Source organism: Mustela putorius, unplaced genomic scaffold (assembly GCF_011764305.1).
Source record: "Mustela putorius furo isolate JIRA1106 unplaced genomic scaffold, ASM1176430v1.1 tig00003858_pilon_pilon_pilon, whole genome shotgun sequence".
Lineage (NCBI taxonomy): Eukaryota > Metazoa > Chordata > Mammalia > Carnivora > Mustelidae > Mustela > Mustela putorius.
In genome coordinates this window covers 50653449-50670143 of record NW_025422010.1, presented here as the reverse complement: position 1 = coordinate 50670143, position 16695 = coordinate 50653449, and the positions used below count along the sequence as shown (strand labels likewise).

General features: G+C 47.5%; 1 protein-coding gene across 2 annotated transcripts in view; it reads left to right on the top strand.

The window, feature by feature from the left end:
• Positions 1 to 13554, top strand: part of CCBE1 (collagen and calcium binding EGF domains 1) — a 232045-nt gene extending 218491 nt beyond the window's left edge. Inside the window, exons 7-11 of one of the 2 annotated variants that reach the window (XM_045065684.1) lie at positions 840 to 960; positions 6628 to 6767; positions 6850 to 6902; positions 7604 to 7639; positions 9525 to 13554. In XM_045065684.1, the coding sequence (XP_044921619.1) occupies positions 840 to 960; positions 6628 to 6767; positions 6850 to 6902; positions 7604 to 7639; positions 9525 to 9723 (549 nt within the window). In that variant the 3' untranslated portion in view covers positions 9724 to 13554. The remainder of the gene's footprint in view (positions 1 to 839; positions 961 to 6627; positions 6768 to 6849; positions 6903 to 7603; positions 7640 to 9524) is intronic. The other variant, XM_004745582.3, reaches the window with a different exon arrangement.
• Positions 13555 to 16695: the final 3141 nt, after the last annotated feature.

The following is a 16695-nucleotide window of genomic DNA, read 5'->3' as shown; positions in this document are numbered from 1 at the left end:
TTCCCATTAAATCCCCACAGCCCTGAAGGTGGCTGGTGATGTTCTCTTTATTGGTAACCAACTGTAGGTTTGTAGCATTCAGTTCTCCCAGAAGGTCTCATGGATTCACACAGCTTACCTGACCTCAAGGACCATGAAGGTCATCTGTCTGGGTGGCCCCTCTGGCTTCCCCTAGAGTGAGCTGCTCATGACCTAGGATAGAAAGCGAAGAGGAAGCCTCCATGATACATTTTATGCCCCCATTTCAGAAGTTACCCCCCGTCACTTCCGCCATTTTCCAGTTATTGGAGGTGAGTAAGTACAGCCCACCCTCAGAGGGCGGAAGTTAGGCACCACCTTTTGAAGGTAGGAGTGTCCAAAACTTTGCAGACCTGTTTTTCCATCCTGGGCACTGTTGGCCACTTGTTCCCGAACACCTGAGTGTGTAGGTGAACCGCAGGCCACCTTCTCGGTCCTGGCCCCCAAGGCTGAGGCGCCGTGACTTGATCGCCATTGTCGCCTTATAACCAAGCACAGGGCCTGGCACATAGTAGGTACTAAATAAAGTAACAAATGGAATGTCTGAAACAGGTCAATTCTATCAGTTTGGTAATAATGAGTCAGTGATGATATCTAGACTATCTAGAGCCTGTCCAGGTTTATCCACTAATCAGCCAAGGGATCTCCCTCAAGTCATGTTCACTGGAAGGCCTCTGGATTTGGAAGCAGACCCCCAGACCCCTTTGAGGATGGAGGGGAACGACCACCAGAAGGACTGGCAGCCCCCGCAAACACACAGATGCGACCGTCTTCCTGGCCTGGAGCCATCACTTCCTGACCAGAGATCCTCTTCCTCACAGATGGCCCTGCTCCCCAGCAGCGCTGCCGACCTGGGCAAGTACATCACGGGCAACAAAGTGCTGGCCTCAAACGCCTACCTCCCGGGACCTCCTGGGCTGCCTGGGGGCCAGGGCCCTCCTGGTGAGTGGGGAGGAGGGCGGAGGAGGGTGACGGAGCCACGAGCCGCGGCCTTCCGGAAGCCACCCTGGGTGGGGGCCGGCCCAGGTTCAGACTGTGAGGGTGAGGGCAGCGGCGGGAGTCGGGGGAGCTCTCAGCCCCCTGTCATGAGAAGCCTGGGGGCACTGGGTCCTCGAGCCTGAGAAAGCCTCCTACCCGGGAGAAATCGAGAAGAAGAAGGTCATTGTCCTGGGCTTGGGTAAGATTCTTAGAGATAATCTTCAGTTACGGAGAAACAAAATGAAGACTTAATTTTGAGTGTTAATGTGCAAAAACAGAATTGGGTGAGGAACCCACGGGGGCACGTCAGCCGGCCGTAACCCCCACGGCCATCCCCGTCCCCTCCCTGCTACTCCTCAGCCTTTCTTCGTCCTTCCCCTATTTGTGAACACACGCACATCTGTGTTTCTTTATATGTTTACGTGTGTGTGTGTTTGTGTGTGTGTGTGTGTGTTTGCATCGATCTATTTTTCTTCAGTCAACTTTACTGAGATACAAGTATACACAGTAACACGTACCATTCTAATCAGTCCAACAAGTTCTGAAGAAAATAAACATCCCCCATCAGGCGCTTACTTACCACTACCCTACATCAAGATACAGAATATTTTTATCACCCCAAAAAGTTCCTTTGAGCCCCTTTGCAATCTATCCCCCTGTCCCCAACTGTAGGCAACCACTGACCTGCTTTCTATCACTAGTTTTTTCTGTTCTAGAACTTCAGAGCACTGGAATCTCATCACGGTGTGCTGCTTGCCTGGCTTCTCGCATGCAGCATTTTGCTTTAGGCATCCACCATCATCACTTGAAGACAATCCCAAATGTCCCATTTTTCCATTAGGAAGTACACAACGAGAACTTTATTTTTCTTTTTAACAAATGTTTGGGAGGGGTTTTCTATATTTTATTTTTATGAGAAAAAGAGAGAGAAAGAGCACAAGCACACAAGGAGGGTATGTGACAGGAAGAGGGAGAAGCAGACTCCCTGCCAAGCTGGGACACCCCCCGCCCCAACGTGGGACTCGATCCCAGGACCCTGGAATCATGACCTGAGGTGAAGGCAGACACTCAGCTGACTAAACCACCCAGGCACCCTACAATGAGAACTTTAAAAAATAGTTACATGATGTTTTCTATTTTATGAGGAGTCCCTCCACAGATAAGATAGATCAACAGAATCTTATCCACACCAATAAAGGAAATGATGTCAGTGTGAGCAGATGAGTCTAAAACACAGACTGCCTTTTCCCTGATTGTCATTGCCTGGTAGTGTGCTAGGTGTTATGAGTGACCTCCTGGCCTTCCAGTGAGAAAGACAAGAAACAAAGAGCAAAAGCAAATAGAAGAAAATAGTATCTGCTTGCCCCTAAGTAAGTGAAAAGAAGCTTCCTGCTGCGGGAGCTTACGGAAGGGAGAGACCACAGTGATGGTCCGCAGGGATCCCAGGACCTGGGTCGGACCTGGACATGGAAGAGTGGGACAGTTTGTTCAAGCAGGAAGAATATGGACAGATTTGAGACCGAAAGTTCACCAACAACAAAGGCTCCAAATTCTTTCCAGACTATTTATTTCTTCTCTTTTTCACTTATATCTTAATCTCGTTTCTGCCAAACACAGGTGCCCTGGGTCTCAGTCTATACAGGGAACAAGGACTGGTCCAGGACCTTGGTTTATCCTCTTGCTCATGCCCTTGGCCTGAGGTCCTCTGGGACAAGTGGAGTTTTCTCCAGCCCCTCCCACAAGCAGCCTCTTGCTGTTCCTAAGTAGATGTGGGTTTCCTTGCAGATTGATCCCAACTCGGAGTTCCCACCCTTCTCTAAGAGTGTGTTCTTGCTCTGCTTCCCGAGAGGAAGGTCATCTCCAGGCCAGTCTACAAATCACCCCAACAAGGACAGATGAAGGAGAAACAAGGGTGCCATTGGCTGACTGTCTTTTTAATGAACGACTTGCTAGCTTTCCTTTCCAATTCTGCCGTCTGGTTTCTAACAGTTTGAGCTGTCCAGGGTCCTTGATGGAGCAGGGAGTAACAGAGGACTAACTTCAGCAATGGACTGGGTCCTTACTTTGTCCTCCAAGCCTTTCTTTCTCTCTCCTACTTCCAGCATCAGTTTGCAATATCCTCCATTGAGCTGGACTGGGGCAGCTAGAGACATAAATCAGGTTTCTCTTACCCATAAGTAAAAGTCCAGTCCCAGGGCTTATGATGAATCACAGACTGGAGTGTCAGCAAGGGAAACCACACAGGGTTGGAATCCTTTGTCTTTGGCGGGGAGGGGGTGGCCGCTGCTCCCCGACCCCCACTGTTATGCATGAGAGGTTGCCATTCGCCCATCCAAGCCCCACATCCCAAGGACACTTGATACACAGTGATCTCTGAAGTTCATTGATTGTGTAGATAAAAGCAAAACGTTACCTCTGGCCTGTCCTTGTGCTACTGGAGGTGAAGTATTTTTTAATTATAGGAGGAATCTGGTCCCCTTCCCAGATACACTTTTTCAGGATGTGCCTGGAACCAGCGTTGAGAGTCAGGGTGTGAAACATGTTTGGAGAGAACACTGACTGCCTTTAACTTTGGCCTAATTATGCTGTGAGCTAGAAGACTTCCCCAAATATGAAAAATCGGAAGTTTTTGTTTCTTAGATTTGATTTGTTCTGTTTTCCGATGCCTGAAGATTATTGCATCCAGTTGCTGTGTTTTGTCACTAGTAGGAGCTAGCTCGGGATTTTCAACAAGTATGACTGTATGCATTTCAAACAGACATTGCTGGTGAACGATTCTAGCACAGCAATCAGCCCACCGTCTTCACTCTGCTCACTTGATGTGAAACGTTTCCTAAAGAGTGTGTATGCACTTGGGAGTCTGCAAGTGTGTGGACAATTAGGACATAGCCCACACCCTCACAGGGTCAACAGGCGAAAACAGGTTAAAACTCACGTTGTTCCATATGCAAAAGAATGAAGTTGGACCCTTCTCGTGAACCATATATAAAAATTTTCTCAAAATATACTGAAGATCCAAATGTAAGATCTGAAACTATAGAATTCCTAGAAGAAAGCATAGGAGAAAAGCCTCATGGTGTTGGATTTGGCAAGGATTTCTTGGGTATTTCTTTTGTCACCAATGTACAGGTGACAAAAGCAAAAATAGACAAGGGGACTACATCAGACTTAAAAACTGTGCAACAAAGGATATAAACAGCAGAGTGAAAGACATTCTACAGAGGGGAGAAAATATTTGCAAATCATTTATCTGATAAAGGGTTAATATCCAGAATAGGAAAATTTAAAAAAAAAAAAAAAAAAAAAACCTACAACTCCACAATAAAAAATAACCTCAATATAAAAGTAAGCAGTGTGGTTATGGACATTGGGGAGGGTATGTGCTATGGTGAGTGCTGTGAAGTGTGTAAACCTGGCGATTCACAGACCTGTACCCTGGGGGATAAAAATATATTACATATTTATATAATAAATAAATAAAATATAAAAATAAGCAAAGCAAAGGTGCCTGGGTGGCTCTGTCATTAAGCTTCTACATTTGGCTCAGGTCATGATTCCAAGGGTCCTGGGATTGAGCCCCACATCAGGCTCCCTGCTCGGTGGGAAGCCTGCTTCTCCCTCTCTCACTCCCCCTGCTTGTGTTCCTTCTCTTGCTGTGTCTCTCTGTCAAATAAATAAATAAAATCTTAAAAAAAAAAAAAAAAAAGCAAAGGACTTGAATAAACATTTCTCCAGAGATGGTATACAAATGGCCAATAAGCGCGTGAAAAGACACTCAATACCACTCGTCATAGAGAGATGCAAACTCAGCAAGGCATCATTTCACGTCCGTCAGGAGAGCCACTGTCAAGAAAAGAACAGGGGGCGCCTGGGTGGCTCAGTGGGTTAAGCCTCTGCCTTCAGCTCAGGTCATGATCCCAGCATCATGGGATCAAGCCCCATATCAGGCTCCCTGCTTGGCAGGAAGCCTGCTTCTCCCTCTCTCACTCCCCCTGCTTGTATTCCCTCTCCCGCTGTGTCTTTCTCTGTCAAATAAATAAATAAAACTTAAAAAAATAAAAAAGAACAGGACAGGTGTTGGTGGGGATGTGGAGAAAAGGGACCCCTTGCACCATGTTGGTTGGAAAACAAACTGGTGTAGCCACTGCGGAAAACAGGGTGGAGGTTCCTCAAAAAATTACAAGTGATATTAATATGACCCAGCATTCCACACGTGGGTATAATATCCGAAAGAATCAAAAGCAAGATTTCAAAGAGATGTTTGCATACTGTACGCCAAGCTACCTGCATCCCGCAGAGGATGCGTGGGTAAACCAAAGGTGGTATATACAACAGGGGAATATCATTCAGCCTTAAAAGGAAGGAAAGCCCTGTTGCACGCTGTAACACGGATGATCTTTGAGGACGTTCTGCTAAGTGAAGTGAGCCAGTCGCAAGAGACGAATCCCATAGGATTCTACTAGTAAGTCATCGAAGCAGTCAGGTTCATAGAGACAGGAAGTAGAGTGGTGCTTGCCAGCAGCTGGGGGAAGGGAGATGAGGACTTGTTGTTCAGTAGGTACAGAGCTTTAGCTTTGCAGGATAAAAAGGTTCCAGAGATCTGTTGCACCAGCAAGGTCAATGTCCTTAACTCTACTAACCTGTCCACCTTAAAGTAGGTAAAATAACCACCTGTGTGTGTCATTTACTACAATGAAGAAAAGAATTCTCCTGGCACTCACCCCCCTTCCCCCGCCCCCTGCCCCCCGCTGACATTCAGGGCCTAAGGCAGAAGCGAATGTCCTGAGGTCTGCACCCAGGTGCTGCCCCACAACTTAACAGCCACGCCAGAGAGACTGTTTCCAACTCTCCGTGTGCGTAGGTGAAGGTAGGTGAGGCCTGTAGGTCAGTCCCCCGTCAGCCTCCATGATCAGTATGGACACGCGCTGGCCCTCAGACAGCCACAAAAGCAGCCCTACGGCTTGATCCTAAACTCCAAATACCCCCAGTGCTCTGTCACATTAGGCTGCAGAAAAGAAATAAAAACAAAACCCACCATGTCTACAGGGACCTGGCCGGTGACACAGGTGAAGAAAGGGGCAGCCTGTGAGCAGCGGGGAGTAACCAAACCATTGTGCCAATGGCAAGATAGTGGTCCAGGCTTTAGTTCTTCCCATCTTCAAACAGATGCCAGAAATCCAGATTTCTGTAGGAAATCTCCCAGTTTTTAAGATGTCAGGAAATTCAGAGAAGAACGGTACCCGTAAACAACTACCTAAACCTGTATGGAGTGTGCATGTTGTGTATATGTGTGTATGGATACAGTTATATACATCTAGATTTGATGTACAGCTAATGTATATATTCATATCTAATATATACACAGAGACATTGTATAGTATTGTGGTACACAATGAAGTAAGCTGTTAATTCTCTTACAGAGAAGGGGTGTCGAGATGTTTTTGGAGAAATGTGGTCTACAACGATTATAGAAGGATGGAGAATTCTGATCATGTTAAGTTTAAAATGCCTGTAGAGACGTCAGAAGGCAGATGGCAGATCGCAAGGAGACATGGCTGCAAAGAGCTCCCCGACACCCAGAGCCCCTGTCCTCATGGGATGTAGATCTAACGAGCTCTTTTTTGATTACAGGTTCACCGGGACCAAAAGGAAGCCCGGGCTTCCCCGGTGTCCCAGGACCTCCCGGGCAACCTGGCCCACGGGGCTCTATGGGACCCATGGGACCATCTCCTGATCTGTCCCACATTAAGCAAGGCCGGAGGGGCCCCGTGGTCAGTATTTTATCAGAGATCCACTTACTGCTTCTGGGGACAACACGTTCTTTTCCCATGCGTTTTCCTTCTATTGAACAAGATCCTTTTGTCTTGCAGGGTCCACCAGGTGCACCAGGAAGAGACGGCTCTAAGGTCAGTCTTCCGAGTGGTCCTTATAGCCCAGGTTTTCCCAGTTACAACCTACTGGGCAGGCATCGAGTAAAGCCTGAGCACTGTTTCCTCTCCCCAGTTCGCACGTTGCAAAATTGAGACACTCTTTTTCCTCCAAGCTAGAAAGAAAATCTAAGATGCAAACAAATGTAATTAAAAAAGAAAAACCCAAAAACCACCCCTAAGAATGAGCACCCCTATACATTTTACACAAGCCCCGTGCAGCAGGGGTCTTTCTCTTGGGCCGGTGCTCCTCAGCAGGGCTGTGTGGTGTGTTCCCACACCTTTGACGTGTTTACGTCAAGAACAGGAAAAGCTCCCGTCTCTGCAAGTGGGTGCATTCAGTTCCTGGGCTGCCTGCGTCTCACCCCACAAATAAGTCAGCGTGCGTTACTCTAGAAAGTTGGTGAGATATTGCACACTGTTGCCTGGAAATACAAGCATTCCTCTGGTCAGGTCTGGTTTGAAAATCCATGGCCCCAGGGGAAATCTGAATGAGAGACTCTTGACCCCAGCAGTTCTGTTCAAACAAAGGGTCCCTTGAGTCCAGCTTCAAGCTTCCATTTGTTTCTGATAGAAAATACTTGTTTATGTAGGGCAGTAGTGATGGCGGGGATCTCCATGGAGCCTGGGGGAGGCATCCCACGTGGTCCACAAAGCTAATGTGACCTTTCTGCTTGCAGGGAGAGAGAGGAGCTCCTGGACCCAGAGGGTCGCCAGTGAGTAGCACTATCTGCCCCCCTCCCTCCGGTAATGTCCTCAGGGATGTAGCTCTGATGAGCCTGTTGAGTTGGCCAACAGCCAGCCCCTTCCAGCCAGTACTCAGCCTACCCAAGGGGAACTTAGGGGTGAGGAGGAGAATCTCAGAGGACTTTAAGAGCTGGTTGTGATTTTCTTTTTAATTTGTTTTCTGGGTTTTTTCTTTTTCTTTTAACATGGCTAGTCTTTATGTGGAAGATCTTCTCTTAAGATTTAAATATATATATATATATATATATATGCTATGAGTCTACTTCCGAGTATGTCCTAAAACATCAGACAGGGCTCTCCTAACTCTGAACACTTACGAGTATAGCCACCGCTGCAACTCAAGCAGATCCGATGACCAGCTCTTCCCAAAAAAAAAAAAAAAAAAAACGCAGAGACCTGCACGGCTTCTTGGGCCCGTTGAGAATAAATTGGCTTGGATACACGTTGGTGTCTGGGAGATTAAAAAATGAACCTTAGTAGTAACCAAAGCATGGGAAATTCAAGCAACTCCATTGCTTTTGAAAAGATCAGTGTCCTTTCTGAAGACAGACAGCCTCAGCTTAGATGAAGGCGGTCTGGGCTCTCACCCAGCCCTTCCACGGATGAGCCATCAGATCCTGGCCATCCTTAGCACCCCTGGGCATCTCTCTGTCCACTCACCTGTGCCATGGCAAGTGTAATCTGAGCTTCCACCCTTGAAAGGAGCATCAGTTATATCAAAACACTGTCTACCTGTAAGTGCTTTACAGATGGAGTCGCTGTTTCAAAGGTGGTAGCTACAGCATCAGAGGCCACAGGCAATAAAGATGTTTACTGCAAGCCACTAACAAGCCCTGACCTTGCCCGTTCATGCGTTATTTTGACGTGCCCCGCACGGTGCTACGTAGAAGTCAAGGGTTAACAAATGCCATACAATGCTAAAAAATGTTCAATCCATAGAAAAATTAGGAAGGCCTTAGACCTTTCCTGGTCAATAGGGAATGGATGTCTTTACAACATACTTTCAGCTGCATTCAGGTCACAGTTATAGTCAATGACCTTTAAAAACATCTTAGTTGTTTCCTTTTTTAAAAGATAACATTTAGAGCATTTATGATGCTCTAAGCCCTTTATTTATTAACTCATTTAAATCCTCACTAATGAAACCCTATGATATTGAGATTATTATTATCTCCATTTTAAAAATAGGGAGATGGAAACCCAAAGAAACTGAGTAACTTGCCCAAGACTAGCTAGTAGGCCACAGAGCTGAGATTCAGACCCAACAGAATCCCAACCTCTTTTTTTTTTTTTTAATGACCCCACTTATTGATTTGACAGAGAGAGAGACAGGGAGAGAGGGAACACAAGCAGGGGGAGTGGGAGAGAGGGAGAAGCAGGCTTCCTGCTGAGCAGGGAGCCCAGTGCGGGACTTGAACTCAGAACCCCGGGATCATGACCTGAGCTGAAGGCAGACACTTAACAACTGAGCCACCCAGGCAAACCCGGAATCCCCACATCTGTGTTACTCTGTGTTACCCCATTTTCTTTGGAAAGTAACGTAGGAGGGCTCTTCTCATATTCTTTCATTCTACCAGATTTGATGTAGCTGAGAATTCGGAGGGAGGAGAGAGACTGTGTCACCGCAGCTCATACGGGAGGTGAAGGTATTAGGAGGTGATCTTAAGAACGCCCCCCCACCCCACGTGGCTACTATAGTAGTTATGTTTACTCCATTTGGGACACAGAGTTGTCAATGAAGTAGTTACCATTCATCCGGGGGAGGAGTAGCAAATCATGGCGTCCACAGAAGCTGTGGCTTTGCACAGGATTGAGTCTGTGGTCTTCTGGCTTTGATTCCTCTCCTGTGCACAGGGACCCCCTGGGTCTTTCGACTTCCTGCTACTTATGCTGGCTGACATCCGCAATGACATCGCCGAGCTGCAGGAGAAGGTGTTTGGGCACCGGACACACTCGTCAGCGGAGGAGTTCCCTTTACCTCAGGAATTTTCCAGCTACCCGGAAACCATGGACTTTGGCTCTGGAGACGAGTACCCAAAAAGAACCGAGATGAGGGACTTGGGACCCACCAGAGACTTTTATCCTTAGCATGTCCCGTTACCGTCATGCCAAAGGAGGAGAAAAGTGTTTTTCACCTGCAGTTAAATCCTATACAAAAAAAGAAAAAGGAAAAAAAATACCCACTGGAGACCTGAAAAGATACAACTTTAATTTCTTTAACTCTTTTCCTGCCTTCTCCCTCCTGCTCTCCTTCCAAATACTGTATTCAGTGTCCCCTGCCAGACACATGAGGGAGTAAGTCATTAATTTTCCATGCTTCCCTCCACAGCCAGCTTGGCTCGGGGGTGGGGGGTGGGGGGAGACACAGGAGCTTTCCTTTTTCTACCTTTTTATTCGTGAATTTCTGAATTTCTGAGTTACGTACTCTCACAGTGTCTCAAAGTTTGGCAAAATATCCAAAAGGGAATAGTGGCAAGATGAGCTCTGAGAACATATGAGGTTACTTATTAAAAAAAAAAAAAAAGAAGAAGGTATGTGTCCAAAACCGAGTATTACCCAGTATCAAAATTAGCTTTCTTTAATTAAAAGGGGAAAACAACATTGTATATTTACCTTGGTGTATAATTCTTTTTCCTTGTCAAACTAATATATTTTTAAATATTCTATCCTCTTGTCCAACCTTGTTTCCCAATTTTGATTAAAGGAAGGAGGGAGATAAGAAGGAGCAGAGATTAGAGACGATGCAGGGAAACTCTAGTCTTATATTTCTTGTCCTGTAAGTTACCACATTCTAAATTCAAAAATGATGCTCAAGGGTTTATGCCACGCATCTCTGTACGTTTGTTCCTCTTGCTGTAGGAGTAAATCCTCTTCTCAAAACAAAGTAAATGAATGAAGCGCCTGGATTCCCATTAAAATAATGGGCTCCCAGTTTGCCAAGACGTTTTAAAGCTAAGTGATCACTAAGTCATGGATCGTTACACGAGAGTGGCTGACCCTTAGGGAACCCCGCTGAATGGCCCGCCTCTGACTGGGTGCCCAGGAGGGACCATTACGCCGCGATCCTGTTTATATCAATGTGCACTGGAGCCGGAGGCTGGAAGGAGGTGTCTGCTTGGGTCTTCGGAGAGGGAGAAGGAGAGCCTCGAGCAGGATCCCCACAGAATCCGCAGAGGCAAGTCTGTTTGCTCTCCTTGGGAATTGGAACCCCTTGTCTGAGGCCAGCGAAGCTCGCCAACACAGAGAGTAACACACTATTGGAAGTTCTCTTGGATGCTGGGGGAAATAACAATGTTTCTTGTTTGGCAGAAGTTTCCTTCCCACTCTTCCCATTTTTCCTTATTTTTCCATCATTTTATCCAAGTTCTAGTTCTCACAGGCCTTCTCCTTCTCCCCCTTCCTCAGCAGAGGTGGGGAGCGGCTGGGAAAGGGGTGTATTCTCGAAGCTGCCAGTGAGTCTGTGGCCGCCCATATACCTCTGGGTCCCAGACGGAGACATACATCAGAAAAGACTTCCTCGGGTTCCTTAGAAAACAGAAACAAGAGTGAACCATGAAGACACCAGCAGAAGCATCTGCTTCTTTGGAACATGACCACGGAAACTCTTGGTTTTGAAGGGGAGCACATGGTTTTCCCTCCAGGAAGCTGGCATCTGCCACCCAAAAATGCAGCTACCTGATCGGGGGCCCGTCCCCCCTCTGTTGAGCCCCATGGACGGTCACCGGCACACTCGCACCTGCTCGTGGTGGGGTCCCTCTTCCCTGCGATTTCTCCCCCTATTTCTGGGAGGTGTTTTGTTTACTTCTCTTTTTCCTTTTTGCCCATCACTTCGCTCTCCTGCTGGGAAAGCTTGTCTAAGAGAGCGCTGTTGGCGTGGGGGAGACTGCCACCTTGCAACAGTCTCTCTCCGGAAAGCCAGGAAGGGCTTCCATTTGCGAGGGTCCCGTGACACCAGCCTGCCTTTCCTTGTCGCCATCAAGGTACTAGCCCTGACTCCAGTCAGTCGGCCGCTGGCTGGTCCTTTCGCGGACCTTTGGCCCTGCTGTCTCTTCCTCATACAAAACCCCCAGTGGCCAGCCCACCAGAAAGTCACAGCGACAAGCAAACACCTTCTCGGTGCTCCATTTCTAGCATTTTCCCTCCCCCTGCAGTCTCTCCAGAGTCCGATCATCACAACCAAGGGCCTCGCCAACCCCAGGGCTCATGGAGAGCTGAGCTAAGCAGCTGTTGATTCCCATCTGGAACGCATTTAACGTTGCCTGTTTGCAGAGCACAATATTTAAAGGGTGTGGATGGATGAGTGCTAAAGCAAAATTATTTACAGGCCTTATGAAAAATGATTAGATCTGTCTTTGATTTCTTTTTTTAATGAGGATTTGTGTTTAGAAATATAAACTCCTTTATTGTCAAATGCTCCTAAAATGCATCCAAACTGCATGTTTGGCCAGAGGCGAGGATAATATATTGAAAAAGGAACTGAAGGAAATAATCTCTGGAATTCGTGAGCCTACTCTAGATCATAATCTCCAGCAAAACCCAATAACCTGTGTTGTATAATTTCAGTCTGCAAGATGAGAGCAGATTATAATTTTCGTCCTCAGATCTTCAGAACTTGGACTGCTACTCAGGACCAAATCGGTACTCGGTATGCCCAAATTATACTTTTCAAAGAGAAAAACATAATCACTGTTAATCCTAATGTATCTTTAGGTTATGGGTGGAAAGTCAAAGCTCACTGTTTGAACAGGGCTTCTCAAAACCTAATGGGGGGTAAAATTCGCTACTGCTTTGCTAAGCCACATCCATCCCCATGTTCGATGGGGGGAAGGGAACTTTGTAGAACTGTTGACTCTCATTTTGTACACCCTGATACCTAGAATTTAGAATAGGGACCTAATCATTGCTTTTGTTTTTGGAAAGCCATGGCAATAAAAACTTGCTGTTGAAAGTAGTGCAAGGAGGGCATATATTTTAGTTTAGGAAAATCTTCCCTCCCTCCCCAATCCCGAAAGGAGAAATTATAAGCTTTCCTGTGCCAAAGAGCGTGGGGGTACAAATGCACATCGGCATAGGGGCAGGAGTATTACCCCAGCAAAGACCAGGTGAAGGGCACCCCGGTTCTGGTCATGCTCCTTCTCCAGGATTCACAACTACTGTTTGCCCTGTGATGGCTTTTCCCAGGAAGGCAGGGGAAGATCATGGGTGTGACTAGGTCCCAGGCTTCTCCTTGCACCAAGAGCAAGTCCCTCATCATGCTTTGGGTATCACGGTCCCTTCCCTGCTCCCCCAAGGCTGGCCTGTCACAGAGAGACAGCAGCCTCATTGTGCAACCTTAACATCTCTCCGATAACCTTCCTGAAAAGGAAATTCATTCCCATTTGTGGGAATCCAAGCCAAACAGCTAATAGAACAGAGCCATCTCAAGTTATTAGTAACAAATTCAGGGAAATAAATGAAGTTTTTCCTGGCACGGTCAGCATGTGTGTTTCCCCACAAATCAAAAAATAATTTTCCATTTGAAGGAAGAAAAAAAAAAAAAAACCCCATGCCTGTAATTGTTAAAGCATAAAATCTTGGACTTCACAGGCTCCTTCAAAAAATATTACTGCTTTAGGGAAAGCATAGAAGAGCGATCCTTCAACACAACCTCCAGAGACCCTCCACGTTCTTTCCAAGATCTCGAAATCGCGTGCCCTAGAGGATTCTGTGTGTGTCACGACCATTTTTGTTTCGCAGTGACCTGTCCTGTACTTCAGTAGCTGGGTTCATTATTTATAACAGGTCCATATCACAGTTGAGCTAATATTCAAACAGTTATGGATATGATACTATGAAGTACTTTTGATAAGATTATCTATGCTTAATAACAAAGTTATTTTTCTTATGTGGTTGTACTGTGTTTTGTCCCGATTCCTGGGCTTGGGGAACGAGCTGTCTTTTTACAAGATGAGGACAAGGAGATGGAGACATTTCTCCCAAGAGCTGGAATCTGCATTGTGGGGGAGGCCACCTCCTGGGTGGGGTCTGAGTGTGGACCCAACATTCAAGTCCGAGTCAAGGTCTAACAGCCCCCACTGATTCTGAGTCTCAAATGCCCATGTCTCCAGCTGGGGAGGATCCTCTGGATCCCCCCATTCCCATTCTGGGGTGGGCTTTTCCAACCAGAGCACTCTCTAGGGATCATTGGAGAAGCCTCAGGAGCTCACAGAGGGGAGGCCTGTGAAGGTCCCCCTCCCTCCTCTTTTTATGCTGTGAGCAACTCTGTTTTCAGTTGGTTCTGGATTAGAATTCCACATAAGATTGCCTTTGGAGGAGAAAAAAAAAGTTGACTACCTAAAAAGGAAAGAGAAACGAAAAGAGTGGGGAGGCATCCCCTTGAGTTGGTAGCTGAGGTCTCCTCGGTGAAGACAAGTAAAAGGGAACAGTGCCAGGGGAGGTGGACTTCCCCGATAAAAAGGAAGGATGCCTCTAAGAGATTGCTAGCACTCAACGGGGTTTAACATCCTGAAGCTGGCCTGGATTTCTACAGCTCCTTTTCCTTCCGCAAATACTTATCAAACGCTGGTAAGCTGTGCCCAGCTGTGCCAGGTGCTGTGCTTCTCAGGCATAGCAGGCAGCGAGAAGCCCTAATCCCCATCCTCCTGGGAATCTGACAACACAGACAAGGATCCTCCCAGGCAAAATCCATTAATCACAAAAACATGCAATTACAAACTGTGATAAGCTCTGGGAAAGAAAAGTGCTTCGAGAGCCAGTCCCAGCCTGAGCCAGCAGGAGCCGCCCTGTGCTCCCAGCCTCCCCACCAGAGTCAGCGCGGCACCCATACCACAGCCCCCCAAGGCCTCCAGCCCTGTCCAAGAAAAGCATCACGCATCCCGTAGGGGAAACAAGCCCAGGGAAATCTGGGAGACTGCCTCATAGAGGATTTCTGCAGCCTTCTTAATTTAAACAGCAGTTTGCGACCTGAAATGAGTGACCACTCCCCTTCGCCGCCTCTGGACAGCCCATCCCTGTGGGGTTGGCTGGTCACCCCATGCGCTCAGGTCTTGATTTGGGCAGAACTGGGGGCTAGTTGCCTCCCCACACCCGGACCCTGCAAGTTGCGAAACAGCTCGCGGCACTTTTGAAATACCCCCACCCCCTACCCCAGCTCCGTGTGTGGATTCTCATCCTGTTCACGTGCAGCTCCAAGGGGACAGGTGGCCAGGTGGCAGCTGGGGGGCTGCGGGGGGCACAGGGTGCTGAATGGCAGGGTTCTGGGGCGGGGGTGGAGATGGGAGGTGGGGACCCTGTCACTTGCTCGGACTGGGACAGCCAATGCAGAACACCGCACCTGGGGGTTGGACCCACAGCTTTTGGCGGTCTCTCCTCTCACCGTGCCGGAGGCCGGCCTTGGAAGAGGTGCTGGCAGGGTCAGCTCCTGGAGGCTGCGAGGCGGCCGTGCACACTTATCAGCGGCTGCCCAGGGCTGCTGGCCGTCCTGGGTGCCCCTGCCTCATGCTTCCCACGCTGCTCTCCCGCCACCTCTCTGTCTCTCCGTCTTCATGGGATATTCTCCTGTCTGTGCTTTCTGTGTCCGTATTTTCTTTTCTTTTCTCTCTCTCTTTTTTTTAAGAGCATGAGAGCAAAAGTGGGGTGTGGGGTGGGGAGGGAGAAGGGAGATGCAGAGGGAGAGGAAGAGAAGGTCAAGCAGCTTCACACCCAGTGCGGAACCGGGCACGGGGCTCCAACTCATGGCCCTGAGATCATGACCTGGGCTGGAATCAAGAGTCAAACGCTTAACCAGCTGAGACACTGAGGTGCCCCTGTTTTCTCTTCTTATGAAGACACTAATTAGATGAGAGCTCATTATCCAACAGCTTCATCTCAAGTATATCTGCAAAGACCCTATTTCCAAGTAAGGTCACATTCTCAGGTTCCAGCTGTACGTGAACTCCAGGGAGTGGGAGGAATACCACTGAACCAAGTGCAAGAAGGAAATGTTCAGCCTAACCCTTGGCTTTTATCGCCCTGCTTATTTCCTTCAATAGCATCTTCTCAAATCTGAAATTCTTGCCCACTTCAATAATTTATTGAGGGGCAAGGGTAGAGTAGTGATAAAGGTTCCTGCTCTCACAGAGGTGACTTTTGGTCCAGGCAGACAAATAGATAATACGTATTAGTCCAGGTTCTCCAGAGAAACAGAACCAATAGGATGAATAGGTCTGTAGAGATAGGTAGGTATTGGGGGAGGTGTGTGTGGTGTGTGTGTGTGTGTGTGTAAGTATAAACATATATGTATTTACACAGAGTTACTTTAAGAGTCGGCTTATGTGACTGGAGAGGCTGACAAGTTTAAAGTCGGTAAGGTAGGCCAGCAGGCTGGAGACCCCAGGAAGAGTTGGTGTTGCAGTTCGAGTCCAAAGGTAATCTACTATAAATTCCTTCTTTGGGGCAGGTCAGTATTTTTCTGTGAAAGCCTTCAACTGATTAGATGAGGCCCACCCACATTATGAAGAATCTGCTTTGTGCAGTCTACCAATTTACATGTTAATCTCATCTTTAAAAAAAAAATACCTTTGCAGCAACCACCTAGGATAATGTTTGACCAAATATCTGGGTCGTAGGGCCTCACCAAGTGGACACATAAAATCTTCCATTACAGTTATGTATCTGTTAGAAAGGGCCATAGGGGGAAATAAAGCAGGGTAGAGGAATAGAGAGCGGTAGCGGGGTGGGGGGGGGGGATCTATACTTCAGATGTGATCTTCTGGAAAGACCTCACCAACAAAGGAGTTGTGAGCAGAGACCTGAATGAAGGGAGAGGTGAGCCACAGGGAGATGTTGAGGAGAAATGACCCACACAGAGATCAGAGTGAAACCCTCGGGCAGACCTCCTTGGTGTGCTCAAAAAGTACCTATGAGCTCATTGTGGCTGGGACAAATACACAAGCCGGGAAGTGGTAGGAAATGCCTTGGAGAGACAGCCACAGTCCAGGTGGAACCTTCAGGCCCTCCGTTAGGACTCAGTATTTCTTTCTGGACC